The sequence below is a fragment of the Camelus dromedarius genome, chromosome 23 (genome assembly GCF_036321535.1).
Source record: "Camelus dromedarius isolate mCamDro1 chromosome 23, mCamDro1.pat, whole genome shotgun sequence".
Taxonomy (NCBI): Eukaryota; Metazoa; Chordata; class Mammalia; order Artiodactyla; family Camelidae; genus Camelus; species Camelus dromedarius.
The window spans coordinates 26,167,356-26,187,861 of NC_087458.1; the positions used below are offsets into that span (position 1 = coordinate 26,167,356).

The following is a 20,506-nucleotide window of genomic DNA, read 5'->3' on the forward strand; positions in this document are numbered from 1 at the left end:
GCTATAAATTGGAGTTTTTTGTTTGTTCATTCCTATTTTCAGCACACTTTTATTGGGTGGCCATGAAAAGGCTTGCACTGACTTAGGCACTGGGGTCAAGCTGTCCGTGAGTCTCAGTCCCTCTGTCACCTGGGATTGTAGGTGAGAGTCATCCAGGAATTTCGGCACTTGCCAACGGGGGACGTGGGGCGTGTGGGAGAGCATGTAGAAATCTCACTTTTAGCCTACATCATTTAAGTGTTTAATGATAAATATTTTAAGAGAAACCAAAGCTATAACTGGAAAATTAATTAGAGACTATAAAGGGACTTTTAGAAGTTTGAGATGGAGGGTAATGCATAATTCACATTGATGTTATTTTTAAAGAGGCTATATTCAGTATGGGAGGATCTGCTTTCAAATCTCAGCCCCACGTTGACTCTGTGACCTTGGGCAAGTCACACCGCTTCTCAGCTCAAAGCAGTCACTCTAGAAAGATTGACCGGTGCTCCCCGATGTATGTGCCCGGGGCCAAGGATACAGAAGCGTGTAGGGAGCACTTGTGTCCTTGACAGGCTGCCGGCAATTAAACCTGCCGCACAGAAGGTTGGAGCAAGCATTAAGATGCATGATAGGCATGAATGCGGACACAACTGTCAAACGCTTTGCAAATATCAGGCAGTAATAATACAGGTTTTGTTAACATTAATCTAACAGGTATCCTGAATGGAGTATAAAGAAAATGTGTGGATGGTTGGCCTTGTTTGCAGATTCTGCATCTGTGGATTTAACCAACCAACCTCACGTTGAAAATATTAAAATAAAAATTCCAGAAAGTTCCAAAACCAGGACTTGAATTTGCCTCACACCAGCAACTATTTACATAGCATTTACATTTTGTTAGGAACTATAAGCCACCTGGAGATGGTTGAAAGTACACAGGAGGTTGTGTGTAGGGTATATGCAAATGCTGTGTCATTTTATGTAAGGGATTCGAGGGACTGCAGGTTTTGGTGTCTGGGAAGGTCCTGGAACTAATTCCCCGCAGATACCGAGGGATGATTGTATATGGAAAACCCTTTATAACCCAGACAGTGACTGAATACATTCCACTGTGGCTCCAGTCTCCACAGCAAAGGGAAGAGCCCATGATGGGATTAGGTTCCGCTGCATTCAGTGGAACTCCTCATTTAACAGTGGCTTAACCAAGAGGGATGTTTGTCTTCCTCCAAGGTCAGTACAGTCTGGAGGAAGGCAGTGCAGGCTTGTTCTGGTGGCTGCACAGAGTGGCTAGGGCCCCAGACTCCTTGCTTTCTGCTGCCTCACCTCCAGGCAGTGACCCTCAGCCTCATGGTAAGAGGACAGCTAGACTTCCAAGCATCCACTCATGTTCTAGGCAGTAGGATATAGGAAGGAAGGAAGAGAGGAGGCTGGTTATGAGGATGCAGCCAGCAGTCTCTCTGTCTTGCAGAGAAGACTCCCGCCAGGGCCTTCCTGCAGACTTCATCCTGTGTATCCTGTCTGCACATCTGGCATCTCCACCCACCCTGCTGCTTGACCTGGGGACCGTCAGTCCTCTCTCTCTCCCCCACAGCCAGTTCATCTCCGTCAGGCAAGCTGCTTTCACCTGCAAGTGACAGAAAGTCCAGCTGCGCTGGACCTAAGCAGACCGGGATTTTGCAGGCTCATGTAAATGAAGACGCCGGCAGGACAGGCTGACGCAGGCTTGATCTGGGGCTCAGATGCCATCCCCAGGACCAAGATTCCTTCCCTATTGACAGATCTCTTCCCCAGCCTTCTCCATGTGAGCTCTTTCTTCATCCTTCCCAGCCCGTGGCTCCAGTCAGCTGCAGCAGCAGCTCCAGACCTCAGTCCCCACACATCCAAGACTGATCAGGAAACCAAGTCTCTTGCTCAGAAAATTCAATGCCATTTTCTCGGCCTTCATTGAATCACCAGTCACTGTGGCCCAGGGGGATGAGATTCAATGGCCGGTTGAGGCCCGGGTCATGGCTGGTGCCCCGCTCAACCATATTGACTGGGAATAGGCAAGGGTTGTGTCCCCAAGAGACCGGGAGTGCAGTAAATGGGTGCCGGGCAGCCAGGAAGCAACAAAGCGGTGCTGTTCACTGTGCTCAAGGCTTGACGAATCCACCTCCTTTTAGCCTCCGTCTAGGCTGGTGTCCTGCCGTCAGCTTGGCTTGGGAGCACCGCAGACCCCTCTCCCCTCTCCTGCCCACCTTCCACAAGGGTTCTTTATGAATGCAGGTAGCCCTTGCTCTCTCTCCTAGTTTAAACCCCTCTAACGGTTCCTGTTGTCTACAGCGTAATCTAGACAAGCGGTCAGCAAGCTATAGCCCACAGGCCAATCCAGTTTACCACCTGTTTCTGTATGGCCCATGAGCTAGCAATGGTTTTGACAGTCTTCAATAGTCGAGAAAAAAATAATCAGAAGATAAGTAATATTTCATGACATGAAAATTATATGAAATTCAAACCCATACTCCTTTCTGTCCCCACTGTAAGCTGCACATGCTTCTTTTATGGCTCTCAAAAAAAAAAATCTGTAACATTTGTATGTTTCCAACACATCCCTGTCTCTACTAACTACTAAGTAAGTTTCAAAGAATATTCAAGTAAGGACATCTAACCAACCCCTATGGTGCTTTAAGCAACGTGCTAGGCATGGAGACAGGACTTGGACCGGAACTTTATCTCCCATCCCCAGCACCTGGGTCTCTCTTTGGAACACAGTGGGTGCAGAATAAATGTTGAACAAATAAGCAGGAGCCTAGGGTCTTGGAAGCATTTAAGGGCCGTGAGCAGCTTCCTGGGAAGCCCCGCAGTCAGCTCAGAGACCTCTCAGCGGTTCTCTTGCTGGCTGCTCTGGTGAGCATGGGCTGGGGAGGGAGGCCGGGAGGGAGACTGGTGTCTCAGGTCCTGACTCCCTCCAGCCTTTGAGACCCTTGTTGCTGCCACTGCTCCCTCTGCAGCTGCGGTAACAATGAAGGAAGTTGAATGGCTTACAAAAGCAACAGGAGAGGACTTCACCCATATAAAGGGGCCTAGGAACGTGAAATAATAACGCTGGTGCGGTGAAAGGTGTGGTGCAGATGATGGACATGCGTTGTGTTCAGCAGGGCCAGCGGTGCTTCGGTTGGGAACTTCAGCCTTCCCAACTCCTGAATTCGTTGTTTGCCTTGAAGCCTGTTTTTCCACTTTGGGTGTCCCCCTCACTCCTCTTCTCCCTCGTCCCCTCCAGATGCTCAACCTGTTCGTGGCCGTCATCATGGACAACTTCGAGTACCTGACTCGGGACTCGTCCATCCTGGGGCCTCACCACCTGGACGAGTTTGTCCGTGTCTGGGCGGAGTACGACAGAGCCGCGTGGTGCGTAGGCCGCGTGGCCACCCCGCTGGGGCCCGTCCCCGGGGCCTCTGCAGCTCTCAAGGAGGAGGCTGGAACTGGAGCCACCCAGCGCTTGCCTGTCACAGAAGGAGAGGACCTTCCTCTTGGCTGTGGCCCATGGAAGAGGCTTGATCCTCAGACACTTCTGGGATCAAGCCATCAGTTACCAGCTACCTAGCTTCCCTGTCTTCCTTCCTCCCCACTTTCCTTCTGTGACAGGCTTTTCCCTTCCTTTGCCAATCTTAGCACACAGTCCTCACCTCAGAGCATTTGAGTTCAGTCCCTGGAGGAGCTTCCAAAATCGTTAGTGGACTCCTCTGAGTCACCAGGGGGGTTGATGGGGTTTCTGGGCCGGCTGGACATCCCGCCACCATGGGCAGTGACACCAGTCTTTTATGTCTCTCATCCCTCTCAAAAGGTACAGTGCCAGGTAACTCTGAAATTCTATAAAATAATCAACGTTTCTCTTCCACCTGACCCCTGAAACACTTGCAGACTTTTGTGGCGTGGCACTGAGGAAGTGGCAGGAATCTGGGGTTGACCTCGCCCAGGTCCTTTTCACTTTGCAGTAGTTCTCCAGTGACCATGTGCCTTCTGGACTTTAGAGCAGAGGCTGGCAAACTATAACCCGTGGGCTAACTGTGGCTCACTGTATTTTTGCAAATAAAGGTTTATTGGAACACAGCCATGCTCATTTATGTATTGTCTGCAGCTGCTTTCACACTGCAAGGCAGTTACAAAGTCGTGACAAAGGCGATCTGGCCCTCCAGTTCAAAAATATTACCATCTGACCCTTTACTGAAGAAGTTTGCCGGTCCCTGCTTTAGAGTTCAAAGGCAGGCTTTTGGCCCTCACTGTTGAAGGTGGGGTGGGAGTCCTATGAGCCCTCACTCCACAGGAACTGTCCACTCCCAAGGCGTCTGAGTTTCAGGATCTTATCTCAGCAATCTATCCATTCTGGTCCCCCTCTGAAAATACTACCAGAAATGCCATCCTTCACAGGAATGGACCACGTTGCTTCCACCTGGAGCCACTTCATAATCTAAGACCCTCTCCCAAATCTGTCCTCCTATGAGGCTGTTGAACTTGGGTCACTGCTTCAGATGCTGGAAGAGTGAGTGAGAGTTCCTCTTCCTCTCAGTAATTATTAATGACCTAGAGCACAGGGTTTTGTAAATCCATTCCTGTTACAATGGCTGAGCAATGGCTGTTACTTTCTGGGCCTAATTTCTAGTCAGATAGGCTGCTTAAACTGCGGTGGGCAGCGTGTTACAGGGGAGAGCAGCTAGCCTGCTCTTCATCAACTCTGTGGCCTTGGGCAAGTCACCTTACCACCCAGAGCTTCCTCGTCGGTGTAATTGTGGCAATGATCCCACCTACCTTGTGAGGTGTATGTTAAATTATATATGTAACTGTTGTTATAATTAACAGTCACCATATGGGAAGGCAAGTAGAAAGCATGGAAAATTAGCATCTGTAAAGCTGGATGGCCATGGGATCAAGAGACCAAAAAGGGGCCTCCTCACTGACCTGAGGGAGGAGAAACCAGCTGCTAGCCAAGGGGTTCACTGCTCACCTAGCCTCACGCCGGTGCCCTTGGCTCTCAGAAACCCCAGCTTCCTATGGCTCCATAGTATTTTGGGGCCCAAATGCTGCTCCCCAGTCTTTCCATCGGCTGGGAAGAAATGATTCCACGGGGACTAATCGTAAGACTCGGACACACGAGCTGTAAAAGAGCAAAAACACCAAGGAGCACCTCTTGTGTCTGCTTCGAAGTTCGCAGTGTAACTTGCCCTGGTTACCGTCTCCCTGGCCTTCTCTATGAGATGAGACGGGAAACCAGCAAAGGACCAGTGAGCCAGCGTCTTCAGAAAGGAGAATGAGGCAGGTTGCAGAGCACACCAGCCCACAGACAGCAGTACCAACTCACCCACATCCCAGCTGCGATAAGAAACAAAAGAACACGTGGTTAAATGAACCTCCTCTCAAGAGTCAGGAGACCTGGGAGTACTGGTGAGCCGCTGTTTGGAAGAAGAGGAAGAATCAACAGCAAAATCAAGAAAAGAGGAGGAAGAATGAAGCTGGGGTGAAGTTGCAGTCTCGACGCAGCTGGTGAGGGTTGGATGCTTGCAGGTGGAGGTGCCTGCTTGTAATTTCCGGCGGAGGCCCTGGTGGGTACCAGGATGTGTCTAGACCTGCAGACCCCTGGCCATTGCTATTTGGCCCCTGATGGAGCAGATGCGGTAACCACTGAAAATGAATCAACTGTTGCTTCTGTCCTGCCAGGATTCTCCAGCAGGCTCTGTGAAAGGGGGTTGATAAGATAGGTCACATTGTTCCTGGAATTCTGACTGCATCTGACCAGGCTGCCTATGGGCTGGGTGTCTGGAGCAAGGCTGGGGGGAGAGTGTGGCGGCCCCCTCTCAGGCTGCTGTCAGGGCACAGATCCCAACGGGCTCCGCCAAATAGAGAAGAGTTTGTCCAAGCGGGACTCGGGGAAAATCTGCCACAAAGAGAAACAAAGCCCTTTGCAAATCACTTCATGCCAGCTGTGCCCCCTGCCAATTAGCCTAACAGGAAATTTCCCTCTGGTCGTCTGTAGGAAGACGCTGACTTCCCACTGCCCTGACGAGCGGGTCTGAGTAACTGACTGTATTCAGTGTCTGTGAAAAGCAAAGTGTTCTGCAGTCCGCTTCATGGCATCCTGGTGTCTGCTGTTGACTGCAGTCAGAGGCATTTGTGAACTGGTGGGCTTTGTTCTTTGAAGTCTAGCTTGAGCCAGGCTCTGTTTCCTGCATCTGGCCAGGTATGGGCCAGACAGGTGCTCGTGGTCACTAGGCATGGAACGGGCTCTGATTTCCTTAGAAAATTGGGAGGCAGTGCAGTTTGCAAAATGATGGTTCTGATGCTTACTGTCCTCCGCCTCTCCTGGCCTGGCTTTGCTGGGCCCAAGGAAAGAAGCTGCCCTTTCTCTTCCAGCTGTCCCCGTCGTGGCTAAGCTGTCATTTCTCTCCTACCCTTCTGTGAATGTCCTATTAACCCACCTGTGCTTCCTTTACAGCGGCAGGATCCCGTATAAGGATATGTACAAATTAGTGCGGGTGATCTCGCCGCCTCTGGGCCTGGGAGAGAACTGCCCCTACAGGGTGGCTTGCAAGGTTTGCCTCCGGTGCCCAGCCGTGACCGTGACCATGACCGTGACTGGCGGTGGGGTGCAGCCTCCAGCCCCCCTCCTCTCCGTTCTGCTCCACCACCACTGCGCCACATGAGGGAACCTTCATGTTGCTTTCCTTTGAGTTTAAAGAGGTCCAAACCCTCCCAGAACCAGCAGCTGTTACACAAGGAAGAAGGGCCCCCTTTTCTGGGGAAGGCAGGAAAAAAATGAGTCAAGGACTTAACAACAGAGGCTGATTTCACCTCTCTCGGTTTACTTCACCTGCACACACTCATTCGTGAACACACACTCTCTTTCTCACTCCACCATAATCTGTGGACTTAACTCAAGGGACCTCTCCCTCCTCCAGAAAAATGCAGAAGTCTTGTTAATCCAGCAGAGTTCTGGTTTCTTTTCACTGGAGACAGAGCGCTTCTTTTTAGGAAAATTGTATGCTTATCCCATATATGATGTAGAAAAGTCTGATTCTAGCCACCCTGGCCTCTGCCCCCACCCCCCAGCTCCTGGGTAGCTTGGCCACAAGCAATTATAAAAGCTATAGGACAGAAGGGAGGTAAAAAGCAGTTTTAAAATGAGAGCAAGAGATGAGGATAAGTAAAGAACGCACAGAGGACAGAGCTGGTGTTGTGGGGGAGGATTTAGTAGCTCAGGGGGTCTGGGAAGGTCGCATGGATGGCGGGGGGCTCTGGACCAGATTCTTTGCCTGAGGGTCCTTCTGTATATTGTTGAGGGGGCCAAGGGGTCACTGCTGAGTCACTGCTTATTTGTGGGACCAAGGACGTTGTTCAGGGCACACAGGACCTCACTCTCCAACTTTGCCAGACCTTGGGGACTCTTAACCCAGTGACTCCACCAAGCCCCTGTCCGAGGCCACACCCACAAGATAAGGAAGCCTGTCCAGGCGCACAGGAGGGAAGCGGGGCTCCCTGGGGCCGGAATAAGACTTAGGCCCAGGAAGCTGCCAGCCAGGGCGATGGAAAGGAGCTGGCCTGGGGTGGTGACAAGTGATTCCCGTACTCGGGAGGCCAAACAGCTGCCTCTGCTAAGACTCTTTAAACTCCACCCTGGTGAAGCCGGCAGCCGCATGGGGGAGAGCCGGGGAGGGCAGCATGGCATGCGAGATGCTCTTCCTCCTCCTGGTTTTGTTTCTTCTGTCCCTGGCGTGCCTGCCGTGGCCCCGGGGCGTGCCGAGGCACACAGAGCCCTCTCCTCCGCAGAGCCAGGTGGAAGCAACGGGCCGACTCTGAGCAGCAGCCACAGCCGCCACTTGCAGCGCCAGCCACCGCCTCCGGCTGCACTCAGCACCGAGCGGGATACACGGCGCTCCGCCTGTGGGTCAGAGCAGGAGACAGGCCTGACTTCCAGGCCAGGGCCCACCCCAGCCGGGGCCAGAAATCCGAGCCCACGGCTGGAGCGTCGTCTATCCGGTTTATACCGCCCGCACACAGCCCTGGGAATGGAAGATAAGCTTGTGTGGTGTGGGGGACGGATGGCACCCACAGGAAAGTAGGGTGATGCTAACCCAGGAGGAGAAAACCAGTCCCTGTGACAGCTCACAGGAGAGTCGGTGGGACCAGAGGTGGCCGCCACATTCGTTCCCGGGTCTGTGTGGGGCGTGATATAAATCCGCACCAGGATGGAGACACGTGTACGATTTTGCCTTGATTAACAGGTTTCCTATTCTTTTCCTGTTTGTCCTTTTTTGTTGTTTTTCTTTTCCTGTTTTCTGTATTCTTTTGTTTGTCTATTTGTTTTGGCTCCGTGGGAATGCCTGTTCTCCTGCCCCCTCCCCGTCTGCATCCTTTCCCTGCCACCCCGCCCCGCTCCCACCCCACTGACCTCCCCGCCATGAGCAGTGGCCGCATCCATTACACTGAGATGTATGAAATGCTGACTCTCATGTCACCACCGCTAGGCCTCGGCAAGAGATGTCCCTCCAAGGTGGCATATAAGGTAGACCACCCCTTCCTTGGTTCTGTTGGGCTAGAGACCAGCAGGAAATGGGATCCAGCTGCGGGGAGGCCAGAATGTGGGGAGGAAGCTGGGCTGGGGAGGCGGAGGAGGGGGACCAAGGGCAAAAGAAATTAGATGAGAGGGTCAGGAAGGTCTTCTGAAAGGATAAAGTCCTGAATCGATACATGAGGTGGTTTGTGATACTATTCAACGTGAGGTTTTAAAATATGTTATTCTGTGTTTAAATGTGTGGTTTCTCGTGAGTGGATCACTAGAAAGACGGGTTAAGTAGCACGTTTCCTTTCAGAGGAGGCAGAGTGGTGGCTGGTGGGATAGTACATATGGGCAAGAAGGAGGCCCTACAGCAAGACAGCTCTCAGAGCTTATTTAAAAAAACCACATCTTCAATCAGAAAAGCTAAGGAAATAATGCAGAAATTCCTCTAAACATGGTTCAAAAAGAAACTTTTAGGAGAGAGGAAAACTCTTAAATTTCTTCATGATGTAGGAAGGAATGATGGCATGGTTCCTTCTAGGTATCAGAAAGAAAGAGGAACATGACTTCTATCCCACGATACATGATGAAGGATGCAGCTCCCTTTCCCCATTAGCCCAGCTACCCATTTTCTCGCAGTACAAGGGAAAGGGTGACCATGGGCACCTGTTGCATTCAGCATTAGATTTGTCTTGTTGGCGTGGCTGAGTTATGGGTGGATTCCCCTCAGCTTGCTTAGAGCAGTGTTGTACCTCGGGTGCCATTAGGCATTGTACCTGCCATTAGGTTGCTCAGAGCCTGGGGGCCTGAATCTTTTCTCCACAGTTACTTACAGCTGCTGTTCATTCCCCATTGCTGTTCAGACTGACCTTGAGCTCTGGAGCTCTTTCATGGGAATTCACTATAACAATGTTGCCACTTCTCCAGAAGCTTAAAGAGAGATAGAACTCAGTCACAAAATGGCTTTACACTCTAAGACACCATGTTTGTGGAAGCACATTAGGCGAGATGCTGCAATGGAGTCTTAGAGAGCCTGCCTTGGGAAGAAACACTCGCCTTCCTGCTAGGCTGGTGGTTCTGCCGGAGGACCTTCTGCTGCTACCTCTAAGTCAATAGCTCCAGAGAGCATCTCATTGCAACGGGGCCCATTGGGGACCCTCACCCACCCCACTACAGGGCTCCTTCCATGCAGTGTAGGGGCTGGCATCCTTTTTGCTCATGATGCCACATCCCAAAGTACCAGGTGGTGGAATGTGGCCCCGAGTTCTTTGACTTTCTGGGGTGAAGCTTGGTGGGAGAAGGGATGTGGGGATTGGAGGAAAAGTTAAAGAATTCCAAAAAGCAAGATACTCTCTGGAAAGTGGATTTGGCCATTTCAGTTTGATCCCCTTCCTTTGGGTGAGGGGCACAAGGCCTGCCCACTCTGCTCCTGCCTTGATCACCCTTCTCTCATTCTCTCTTCTCCGCTCTCCCCATGCCTCTCCCCCTGGACCCTGTTTGCACTCTCCTACTCTTCCATTCTGCTCCGCCTCATCCTCTGGATAAGCTGGACTTCTGCATGTTCAACCATGTGCTGGCAAACTTCATCTTTTAAAGACTCAAAAAGGGGGCATCAGGATGCATCTTCCAAATCAGAGAAGCAAAACAACAATCTCCCCCATCACCATCTTTCCACCTGAGTTTGGGTGAGGGGGCGGTATTCATGGGACAAATGGAAATCCAGGGCATCCCTGAAACAGGGAATGGAGCCACCTCGCAGAGCTGACTCCTTTGCCTGAACCACTTTTTTTCTTTTAAGGATCCCTGTTAAAGACATTCTTAGGACCGTGGAGGAGTCCTACAGAATGACTAGTCCCTCTTCCCTTGGAATTTGGCATCATTCCCTAGGAGAAAAAACAAAACAGCAGCAAATGAGCCTTAAGGGACAAGTAGGGAGAGAGCAGGATGGGGACGGGGGAATCCTTGCCCTTCTTTTTTGTCTCTGCATTTGACCTCTGCACTTACTTTTCTTCCCTTCTCACCAGGGTTTCTTTTGATCTGTTTTTCTTCTCCTGCTGTTTCTCTTCTCTCTTTCACACAGAGACTGGTCCTGATGAACATGCCAGTGGCTGAGGACATGACCGTCCACTTCACGTCCACACTTATGGCTCTGATCCGGACAGCTCTGGACATTAAAATCGCCAAAGGTAGGTAAGCTTAGGAAGGAAAAAGATTCTGGAACAACTCACAAAGAGTGGTGCAGGATGGAGATGTTTGAACTTTCATCCATCTGCCAATGCAGTGACCAGGCAATCAGATAGTGGGGTCCCCGTTTGTCCTGTGAGATGCAGCAGCTATAATGTGTGTCCTTTCCTCCTGATGACGTGAATGGTTTGATAATCACGAAGGCTCCTTTCAGCGTTAGCAGTAAATGATCTTTGGTGTCTGGCACGTGGGAGGCATTTTAGAAATATCTGCTTGTTGGACAGGTGAGTCTTAACTTTGTCCTCTTCTCCTCTCATGGCATCTTACTGGCTTGGAAGGCTCTGGTGGCAGGTGCCATCAAGGCAGCACTTTGTTCTTCTTGATTTCTAGTCCAGTGGTTTTAAGAAAGAAAGGGTTTACTGCTTCCAGAGGGACCTCCAGCGTCCTGCTCTTGCCTGCTCCAAATCCTTTTAAAATCGGGTCACTCCGACTCTGGGAAGAACTGATAATACGTCTAATGAGACAAAGGCGGCCCTCCCTGGCTCCCTTCATTTCCCCTCTCATAGAGTGAGCCCCTGGGAGGTTTGCTGAATGAATGAGGAGGCCGATCTGGGCCCCAGGGCTCAGATCTCTGTGGCAGGATGTCCCTGAGCCACTGAAAATGGGAGCCAGACCGTGTTCTGCTTCTTCAGCAGAAAGGCCCAGAACTGCCAGCTCCACTGTGCCTAAGCGCCAAGATTCCTCGGAGAGCGCGAGAAGCGCACGCTGACTCAGCTCCTCGCCCACCTCCCCCCTCGGTCCTTGTTATTTCCAGGTCTGTTCTCTTTTCATTACGAGCCGTTTATCTGATCCTAGGTGGCGCAGACAGGCAGCAGCTAGACTCGGAGCTGCAGAAGGAGACCCTGGCCATCTGGCCCCACCTCTCCCAGAAGATGCTCGACCTGCTCGTGCCCATGCCCAAAGGTGTGGCGCCTCCTCCCGGGTACCCTTGTCCCGGTGGGCCCAGCGTGCCGGGACTACATCTTTGCGGGGCGGGGTGGGGGGGGGCACGGAGTGATTAAAGAGATAAGGGGCACGCTTTCATTCTTAGGAAATGAAAGTCCTTCGCTTCCTGAGCCCCTTTTGTCATTATTAATTGAAAACAGTGTCTTAAGAGAGGTCACTGTGGTTGTGGGTGAAACTTCTTGGGTGCATGACTGTCTGTCCAGCGTAACACGGGTCCACAAACCTTCAAACGGCTGGGGAGAAAGTGGTGTTACAGGAGCGGGAGTCCTGGACCGGTGTGGGTGGTGCTTACTAGCGTGATGCTGGCCACCAGTGTCATCCCCCTCGCCGGGTGGCCGTGGCGCTCCCTGAGGTTGCTTATGGGGACCCTCAGTGCCTGGCCCGAATGGAACCCTCTGTGAATGCTGGAAGGATGGGTGGTTGAAGGGGCAGGCTTGCTTCAGAGGGGTCCTCACTCTCTCCCTCCCACCTGTCTTCTCCCTGGTCCCCTCCATGCCACATTTGTGTTTCCAGCCTCTGACCTAACCGTGGGCAAAATCTATGCAGCGATGATGATCATGGACTACTATAAACAGAGTAAGGTGAAGAAGCAGAGGCAGCAGCTGGAGGAGCAGGTGATGGTCAAGGACATCATGGCGGGCGGGTGGGCCCCTGAAGGGACAGGCCTGTGCATCCCTGGGGCACGGCACCCTGCAAGTGCACAGAAGCAGAGGTGAGGAGTTGCAGGGTCCAGGAACTTTCTAGGATCGGGGGATTGGAAACCCAGGGGGAGCAGAGGTTCAAATAGTCAAACAAGGCATCAGTCACGTTCCTGTTTTACTCAAGTAAATGGTATTGCCCCCCGCCGCCCCCAGCAGACCCCACAGTCATTTGAGTTTCTTTTCTCTTCTTTCCACTTTTAACACAGAAAAACGCACCCATGTTCCAGCGCATGGAGCCCTCATCTCTGCCTCAGGAGATCATTGCTAATGCCAAAGCCCTGCCTTACCTCCAGCAGGACCCCGTTTCAGGCCTGTGAGTATAACAGGGCCCTCGGGGGCCAATGGGTCTCCCGCTGGCCTCGCCACCCATGCCAGTGGGCAGGCCCAGGAAGTGCCCGGGAAATACTCCTAACTCTGAGATTCATGAATGATCCCTCCTCTGACCTTGAGAAGACAGCATTTGGTACCTTAAAATGGTCATTCAGCAGGGACAGCAGAAAAGCAGGCTAAGCCTGTGTGGTGCCTTGGCCAGCTCAGGAGACAGCGAACTCTGCAAACGGACAAAGGAGGAAGGGGGTGTATTGGCATCACCACTTTACAGTGAGGAACTAGAGACTCAGAGAGGTTAAACTAAGTTGCCCAAAGCCACGTGGCTCATAGGCAGCTGAACTGGAATTATTTCCAAGCCCAGAATCTCCCTGTTACATGGTGTTATCTGTGGTGAACAAAAGGAACCTTAAATCAGGCAAAACAATTTTTTTTTAATTTTCTATATTGAAAGTAAAAAAAAAAACACCTTAATTAAGGAATTTGCCAAGGCCATTAGCCATCATGCAGTCTCCGTTATAATATACACACCTCACTGTAGCACTGTCCTTCTATTAGCAGCGGCATGTAGGGAGTACCCAAAGGGCGTGAGTCCCTCCGCCCAGCGTACATGACTTTTTGTGATTGGTGACTGCTTGCCAGTCCTAGCTCTCATGGAAGCAGTCACCACTCAGTATCACAACTTCGGTAATTATCAGAGGAGTGGAATCCCGGGCTCAGGAATGAGGCTTTGGTCAGAATACCGTTTGGAATCTCTCGCACCATGAATTTCTGCCTGTGGTGTTGAAGACCTGTTTTAGAAAAGCATTGCTTTCAGAGGCCACAATCCAACACAGAAGGAAAGGACCAGAGTCCTGACCAAGGCTGTTGGTCATTTTTACAAACCTGTGGTGTGACAAGGTAGCACGCTGTGGATGCTTTGTCTGTGGGAAGCAAATAGATGATTCTCTTTGATCTGTGCAGGAAGGAGGTCAAAAGGGAAGACTAGAGCAGGACCACTGCCTCCTTGGAAGAGTTCACAGTGCTTTTCAGGGGTCTTTGGCTTAGAAATAGAGGACACCCTCCCCCATCGAGATCTGTTTTATCCACAGCAATTTGCTGTGCAAATTAACACCCACCACTGGACCATCCCAGCGTCTCTCCCACATATTTATTGATTCATTTACTCATTGATTTGACCAACAGTTACTGAGAGCCAATGTGACCCAAAAGCTGGTTCAGGCACTGGGGAGTCAGTGGCCAACATGATCGCAGTCCCCATGGACGCAAGAGTGAGAACAGTTAAAATGTGGAAGGGTAGGTATTGTGATGCCGTGTAAAGGAGGCAGCAGTTTGAGGACGCTTCCCTGAGGAAGTAACACTGGAGCGAGACTCAAAAGCAAATACTTCAAGAGAGGTGAGAGAAAGTGTTTAAGGAACCTAAAAACTGTCAGAATGGTTGGTGCAGAGAGAGATCGGGGGAGATGGCAGGTGATGGGTCTGGAGAGCTACCTAGGGGCCAGGGTGTAGGGACACAGAAGTTTAGTTTCATCCAAGGATAACGGCTGACACGATCATCAGTGACATGATCAGATCTGGGCTTTCTAAAGACCCCTCTTTTATCCAGAGTGGACTCAGTGGATGGGAGGGAGGCAATTTGAGAGACAGAACACCATTTCGTAAGTGACTGCAATTGTGTAAATTACTAATAACTGTGGCTTGGACTAACAGGATAGAAACAAGGAGAGACCGTCAGACTTGAGAGGTAATTAGTGCATAGAATGGACAGGAGTTGGTGATTGATTTGCTACATGGCGTGGAGGAGAGGGAGGAATAAAAGATGACCGCCCGTGTTTCTAGTGCCCTGTATCACTCAGGTAGAGAGTTCACCGGGGGTCCTGTGGACAGGGCTCCTCTCTCATCGCGTTTACATCTGGTAGACATGAAACAGAATTATCAGAAGAAAACTTGTCATTTTTGATGAGTTAGTTACAGTTCTTCTAAGTGCTAGTCTGACCTGAGTGCATGTGAGCAGGAACTCTGCTCAGTTCTGGTGGGGAGAGATGTCAGGATTTCCTTAAGGAAGTCACTTGATAAGAATTTTAAAGGAAGAATTCAAAAAAGAAAGAGCTTGCATGGGCCAGGGAAGTTAGACACATTCTGTACTCTGGGAATAGCCTTTATTCAAGCCCTGAGGCAGAAAGAAGCCCGTAAGAGAGTCCAGCACATTGGCATTCAAGGAGTCAGGGAAAGGGATACAGGATACAGGAGAGGCTGGCAAGGTGGTACCCACATCATGAGAAGGGCCAGGGTCAGGTCTCTGGACTCCATCCGAACAACAGTGAGAAGCCAGACAAGGTTTTCAGAGTAAGAGTTCACTCAGGGTTCCAGTTATTCAACTCTCTGAGGTCACTCAGTGATTTATAGAGCCCTTGCTACCTACTGGGGACCCTGCAATTACTCATTTTCTGTAGGACAAAAAGGGACCCATTTCTTGGAGAGCAGTACTCATCTTCCCAGTGGTTCTCAGGCGAAGACACACTGAGGAAGGTGGTTGTGATACTGACATTTAAGCCGACATTTAAATATCATGTTGCTCTCTTGCAGTTGTAAAAACCCAGCTAAAGCCCTCACTGGCAGCAAGGGGACAGGTTAAGGGAAAAACTTCAGCTTTTTCCCTGTGATCCCAGTCTAAGTAAGCTTGGAGCTATGGATTATTTTTAAGTAACTGGAAATCCTTGCTCATGCCTCAGATTCTCCACTGGATTCACAGTCACTAGCATTGGACTGTGCAGTGGCGCTCTCTGGGACACTGGCAGAGACGGTGTCCCATCTCGCTCTCTCAGCTCCACACCCACTGAGAGCTGCTGCCCAGGCACTGATCCCTGTGCCCACTCCCAGGATCAGGAAGCTGGGTCTGCATTTGTGCCTTGGTCAAAGGGTGCCTGTCCTTGTAGCAGTGAGTGGCAGCAGCTGACAAATACTCGGGAAGGACTGGCTGCTTTTTTTTTTTTTTTTTCCCCCTAACCAGCCCAGTGGATCCCATTGGCTAGGGGTGTCTGCAGGAACCAAATAGTGATTTAATAACAGGTATACTGTGATGACAGCTCTCCATCCTTTTCATTCAAAGGCCTCTAAAATGCCGTATGATATCACTTATATGTGGAATCTTAAAAAACAAAAAGGACACAAATGAACTAATTATTTATAACGTAGATGACTGATTTCTTGAATATGTGCAAGCACATCTGACTGTCCTTTATGACTGGAGTGCTGCGTTCTGTTGATTCTTATTTTGTGGTTGGCTTTATTCCTTTGATAACTAGGTAAGTTTAAAAAGCTAAAGCTCTAAACTGTTCTTAGAAACAATGAAGAGTACATATATGTAAATTTTAAAAAATATGTTCAGTATACGTATGTATTTACATGCAATATATTGATATTTGCAGTCAAAAAAAAAAGTCCTCTAAAGGCTTGGCTAACTTGGTCCCTGTCCTTTTACCGCATCACCATGTAAGCATCCCCCTGCCTAGCCATCAACTCCAGAGGCTGTCACCTCAGCATCACCTCTGAAATCATTCCACCCGGTTCATAAGCCAACAGACACAGCGCCTGGTACAGAGTAGTCCCTTCAGTAAGTGTTCATGGCATTGAATTGTTTAGTTTGGCCAGGGATGTTGGCACAATAAAACCATATTCTTACTGAGAGTGGAGGAAAATTTTTAAAAGACCATGACTGCTTAATATTTAAACAAACTGTTCACTGTTTAAACCCTGGCATTTTTCCGCCAAATGGAGAAACTGAGCAGAAACTGGTTTACAATCTAGCACTGGTCTTCCATATGGCTGAGTGTGACAAATGATGTCATTTGTCACAGATATGCTGGTCGCCAGCAGAATGATGAGTGGTTCCAAGTGCAGGTTGAAAACAGTGGTTTCTCTTTTCCAGTGATGTTTTTTTTGTTTTTTTTTTAATTTTCTATTCTAGGGCTAGCCACCTGTAAGTTACCAGGCTTACAAGCCAGCCAAGGCTAAAGGATGTTGCCTTTGCTGGGAAGGAAGTCTTGTCTGGGTGGGAATTAGTAGCGGCACCTACGTCATGACTGCTTCTCTCTCGCTTGCTCTCATGCACACATCACCTCTGAACCTGGCATTGCTTTGCAGGAGTGGCCGGAGTGGATACCCTTCGATGAGTCCACTCTCCCCGCAGGAAATATTCCAGTTGGCTTGTATGGACCCAGCCGATGATGGACAGTTCCAGGAACAGCAGTCTCTGGTGAATGAATGAGTTACATGACCTCAAAAATACTTCCTTGGTTTCCTGATCCCTCCCACTCTCATTTTCAAATTTTATTTCATAGCCATGATCCACCAGAAAAAGCCTTTCTGATAGTTCAACCAATTACCCTGGGCGTTAGCTGCCACCTGCCCTTTCATAGCGGAGTCTCATGTACTCTGACAAATGCTCCCTCTTCAGATCCTGCTGCCCCAGACCACCCTTACCTGCTGCAGGAACTCATGATGCTTCAGGTCAAGCCCTCTTGATTTACACCCCTGTGCATTACATGGAGGAGCAGAAGCCACAAATAAAATCTTGCCTTTGATAAGGAGCCTTAGGATGAATCACAAGAATGAGTGGCACCAACCGGGCAGCTTCACAGAGAACAAAAATGCCACCCGCCAGCCCCTTAGCTCCGCCCGCCTCCTGGAGAACTCAGGGGTAGCATGTAAGAATCTCGGTCCTCTACTCAGTGTGGGTTCAGGCAGACTGGCCCTTTTGGTCCTAATTCTAAAAGGTCAAATACATTCTGAGAGTTCCCTGAAATCACTCTCTGGAGTCTAAAGATTTTCATGAGCAGAAATGGTAAAATTCCTGAGAACTCTCTTAAATGGAGTTTAAACTTAGAGACAAGAGGGCAGATGGAACTTTAGATTTTGCTAATCCAAAGCCAAAATGTGATTCCCAGAGATGATGGACTTTATTATTCTTAGTTCAGGAGCTAAGGAATAAAGTTCCCTCCTGAGCTTAGCGTCAAAGCCCAGGTGTTCACCGGCCGGGAGAGAGAAAGGGTAAAACCCGATCTTTGCAATAGAGTGTGCAGCCTGCTTGTACTGAGTGAGTTCCATGTCATTTTGATTCTAATTCATCTGTGTTCTTCTCTCCCCTTCTTTTTTCCTGACCCCTCCCCACTGCTACTGTGTACCCCAGAGCCTTCCTGAATGGGCGTGTGGGCGTGGTCTGCTTGTGGGGGGCTTGTCTGATGGAATGGGTACCCTTCAGAGGGGAAAAAGCATTTCAGTCGCCCCAGCAAATGAGTGATTCCATGTCCTGTAGCTGACAAGACAGGGACTTGTGCGTGGTCATGCTGGGGAGACAGACCAGACCCCTTCCCCACCTCGGATGTGAGTAGTTACTTGAGTGCGTTCTTGGTAAGGTGGATAAGAGTCCTTGGAGTAAGTCCCTGCCTTCCTCTCTGCGGAACTTAGCTCCAAGGCCCAGGGACTAATTGGTACAGACAGTTTAATTCTTAACAGGGCCCCTCAGTATTTGTTGGCTTGCCTGGCGATGTGTCTGGTGGGATAAGCCTCAATAACGTGTCCTTTCTCTCACAGGGAGGCTTTACTGCCTCATCCCTTCTGCGGGCTCCCCAGGGCTGAGCCGTAGTGCCAGGACTTCTCGGCTGTGTGTTCATCTCGTTGTCAGTACTGGTGTCTGTAGTTCAATCCCGGTGTCAGCCCGTGCTGCACACTCACCGCTGTGTACTCCTGCCCACCCCCTGGCCCCCTCTCCACGTGCTGGGCCACGGCCGTGGCGCGTGTGTGCGTGGGTGTCTTGTGCCACCTCTGACACCACAGACTGCAGCGTTGTTACCGCGTAAACTGCAGTGTCGCACCTGTGTCGAGTCGCACCTGTGTGCTTTATAAAGCATACACTGCAAACACTGTACCTTCCTCAAGTGCACACATCACATGTCCTGTGAAGGGACTCCTCCCGTTCACGCCAGGAACCACTCAGCCAAATGGTCATGGATGGGTGCCGAGGGGATGTCTCAGGCACCCTTTCCTTTAACAGTCCCCTAAGCTTATGCCCATGTTGCTAGGCTATCATTTCCTAAACATAAAATAGCTTTTCTCTGGTATAATCTCCAGATGGCCAAGATATTCCTAGGTCTCTTTGTTGGGTGGCCATGTACACGTTTTTAAATCAGCTCTATTCTATGGAGTGACACTAGCTATCTAAATAGAGCATGTACATTTGCCAAACTAACATTATTTAGCCAGGAAAATTAAATAATTTGGGTAGGACCTTAGAGATTTCCAATCCAGCCTACTTAAAGCTCTCAACTTGCACAGACCACCAGTACAATAGCCATTGCCCAGATGTGGTGACTGAACTCTTGAAAAGTGGCTAGTCCAAATTGAGCTGCACCCTAAGTGTACAATACATTCCAGTGGCAAAGGCTGGGTACCAAAAAATGCAGCTCATTAATTTTTTTAATATTGATTACATCTCACCATGAGAATATTTGGATAGATTGGGTTAAATAAAATCTATTATTAAATTTCATGTTTCTTTTTACTTTTTAAACTATAACCACTAGATGATTTAAAATTACCTAAGCGGTTTGCATTCTGTTTCTACTGGACTGCACTAGTCCAGAGCATTCCTGGAAGATGGCCACCCACTCCCTTTTTTTTTGGATGCTTTTAATCATCAGAAACCTCTTAAGAATCACGTCTTAAGGTTTGAGAACATATATTGGACATCCGAAATTGGTGACTTCCCTTAAAAAATGGTTTCTATGTAATTGGCAGATGGCTTCTACAGATTAAAAGACTAAACCCAGCACTACCAACTCTCAAAGTAAGTTTCACAAAGCTGTAAAATCTAAAGCATTGCTTAGCGATAAATAAGGTCCTCTCAGACCTGGTTAGGGCTTTCTGTTTGGGACATCTGGTATAGCAGGCATATGCACACCGACACAGACAGACATACATACAACCGAGACCTTAAAGGCGCAAGTCTCTCTTCTAAAAGCCACTCTTCGTATGGAGGAGGCAGAATCACCCACTGGAAGTGAGAAGCAATGAGATGGAACCAAGTCCCACAAGCTTGGCTGTGTGTTTATTTCTAGGAGCCAGAGGTTAGTGAATTAGAAAGCGCGCAGCCCTCTAACCATGGCATCTACCTTCCTTCGGACACCCAGGAGCATGCGGGATCGGGGAGGGCGTCCTCTATGCCACGCCTGACTATGGATCCCCAGGTAAAGAGCAACCACCACCTGCCATGTGCAGTGGCATCCTGGGCTGCATGGAACTGGTGGGTTATGAAGAAACAGCTGACATTTTCAGGTGATCCCTTGACTTGTCCCCAACCCCCTTTGCTATAAGCAAAACCTGGCTCGTGGGCCTTCTCTCCAGAGCCTGCTCCTCCCCATTAATGAGGCAAAATGGCGTCCCTCCCTGCAGATGGGCTTAACATCAAGATTCAGCCAACCATCGCAAGAAGTGTTTCCCAGGACTTTCCCCTGTGTATTTCCCCCTCCTTTTCTCCCCTCCTGGCTCCTCTAGCACGTAGGCAGTTACTTACACACACAGCTCTGTGTCAGAACTGTCTGTCCTAACCGGTGCAGGCCACGCCTCATTTCTTTGTCTGTTTTCCTGGCTTCCTTTTTTTTCTGTCTGTCTGTCTTACGTCGAGTTTTGACAGAGACAAGAAGTTTTTGTGGATCTGTTTGAACATCTGTGGCAACTCAAAGTGCCAGAGTTGAAGGCGGAGCAGGGGTGGGGTGGGTGATGG

The 20,506-nt window shown here is 49.8% G+C and overlaps 1 protein-coding gene across 5 annotated transcripts in view; it reads left to right on the plus strand.

Moving 5' to 3' along the window:
• CACNA1E (calcium voltage-gated channel subunit alpha1 E) overlaps positions 1–20,506 on the plus strand; it is a 439,633-nt gene that overhangs the window by 412,163 nt on the left and 6,964 nt on the right. For 4 of the 5 annotated variants that reach the window (XM_064478060.1, XM_064478056.1, XM_064478057.1 and 1 more), the window contains 8 exons: positions 3,242–3,369; positions 8,419–8,515; positions 10,590–10,695; positions 11,549–11,656; positions 12,212–12,312; positions 12,606–12,712; positions 16,870–16,981; positions 19,842–19,970. In XM_064478060.1, coding sequence (XP_064334130.1) covers positions 3,242–3,369; positions 8,419–8,515; positions 10,590–10,695; positions 11,549–11,656; positions 12,212–12,312; positions 12,606–12,712; positions 16,870–16,981; positions 19,842–19,970 — 888 coding nt within the window. The remainder of the gene's footprint in view (positions 1–3,241; positions 3,370–8,418; positions 8,516–10,589; positions 10,696–11,548; positions 11,657–12,211; positions 12,313–12,605; positions 12,713–16,869; positions 16,982–19,841; positions 19,971–20,506) is intronic. The other variant, XM_064478059.1, reaches the window with a different exon arrangement.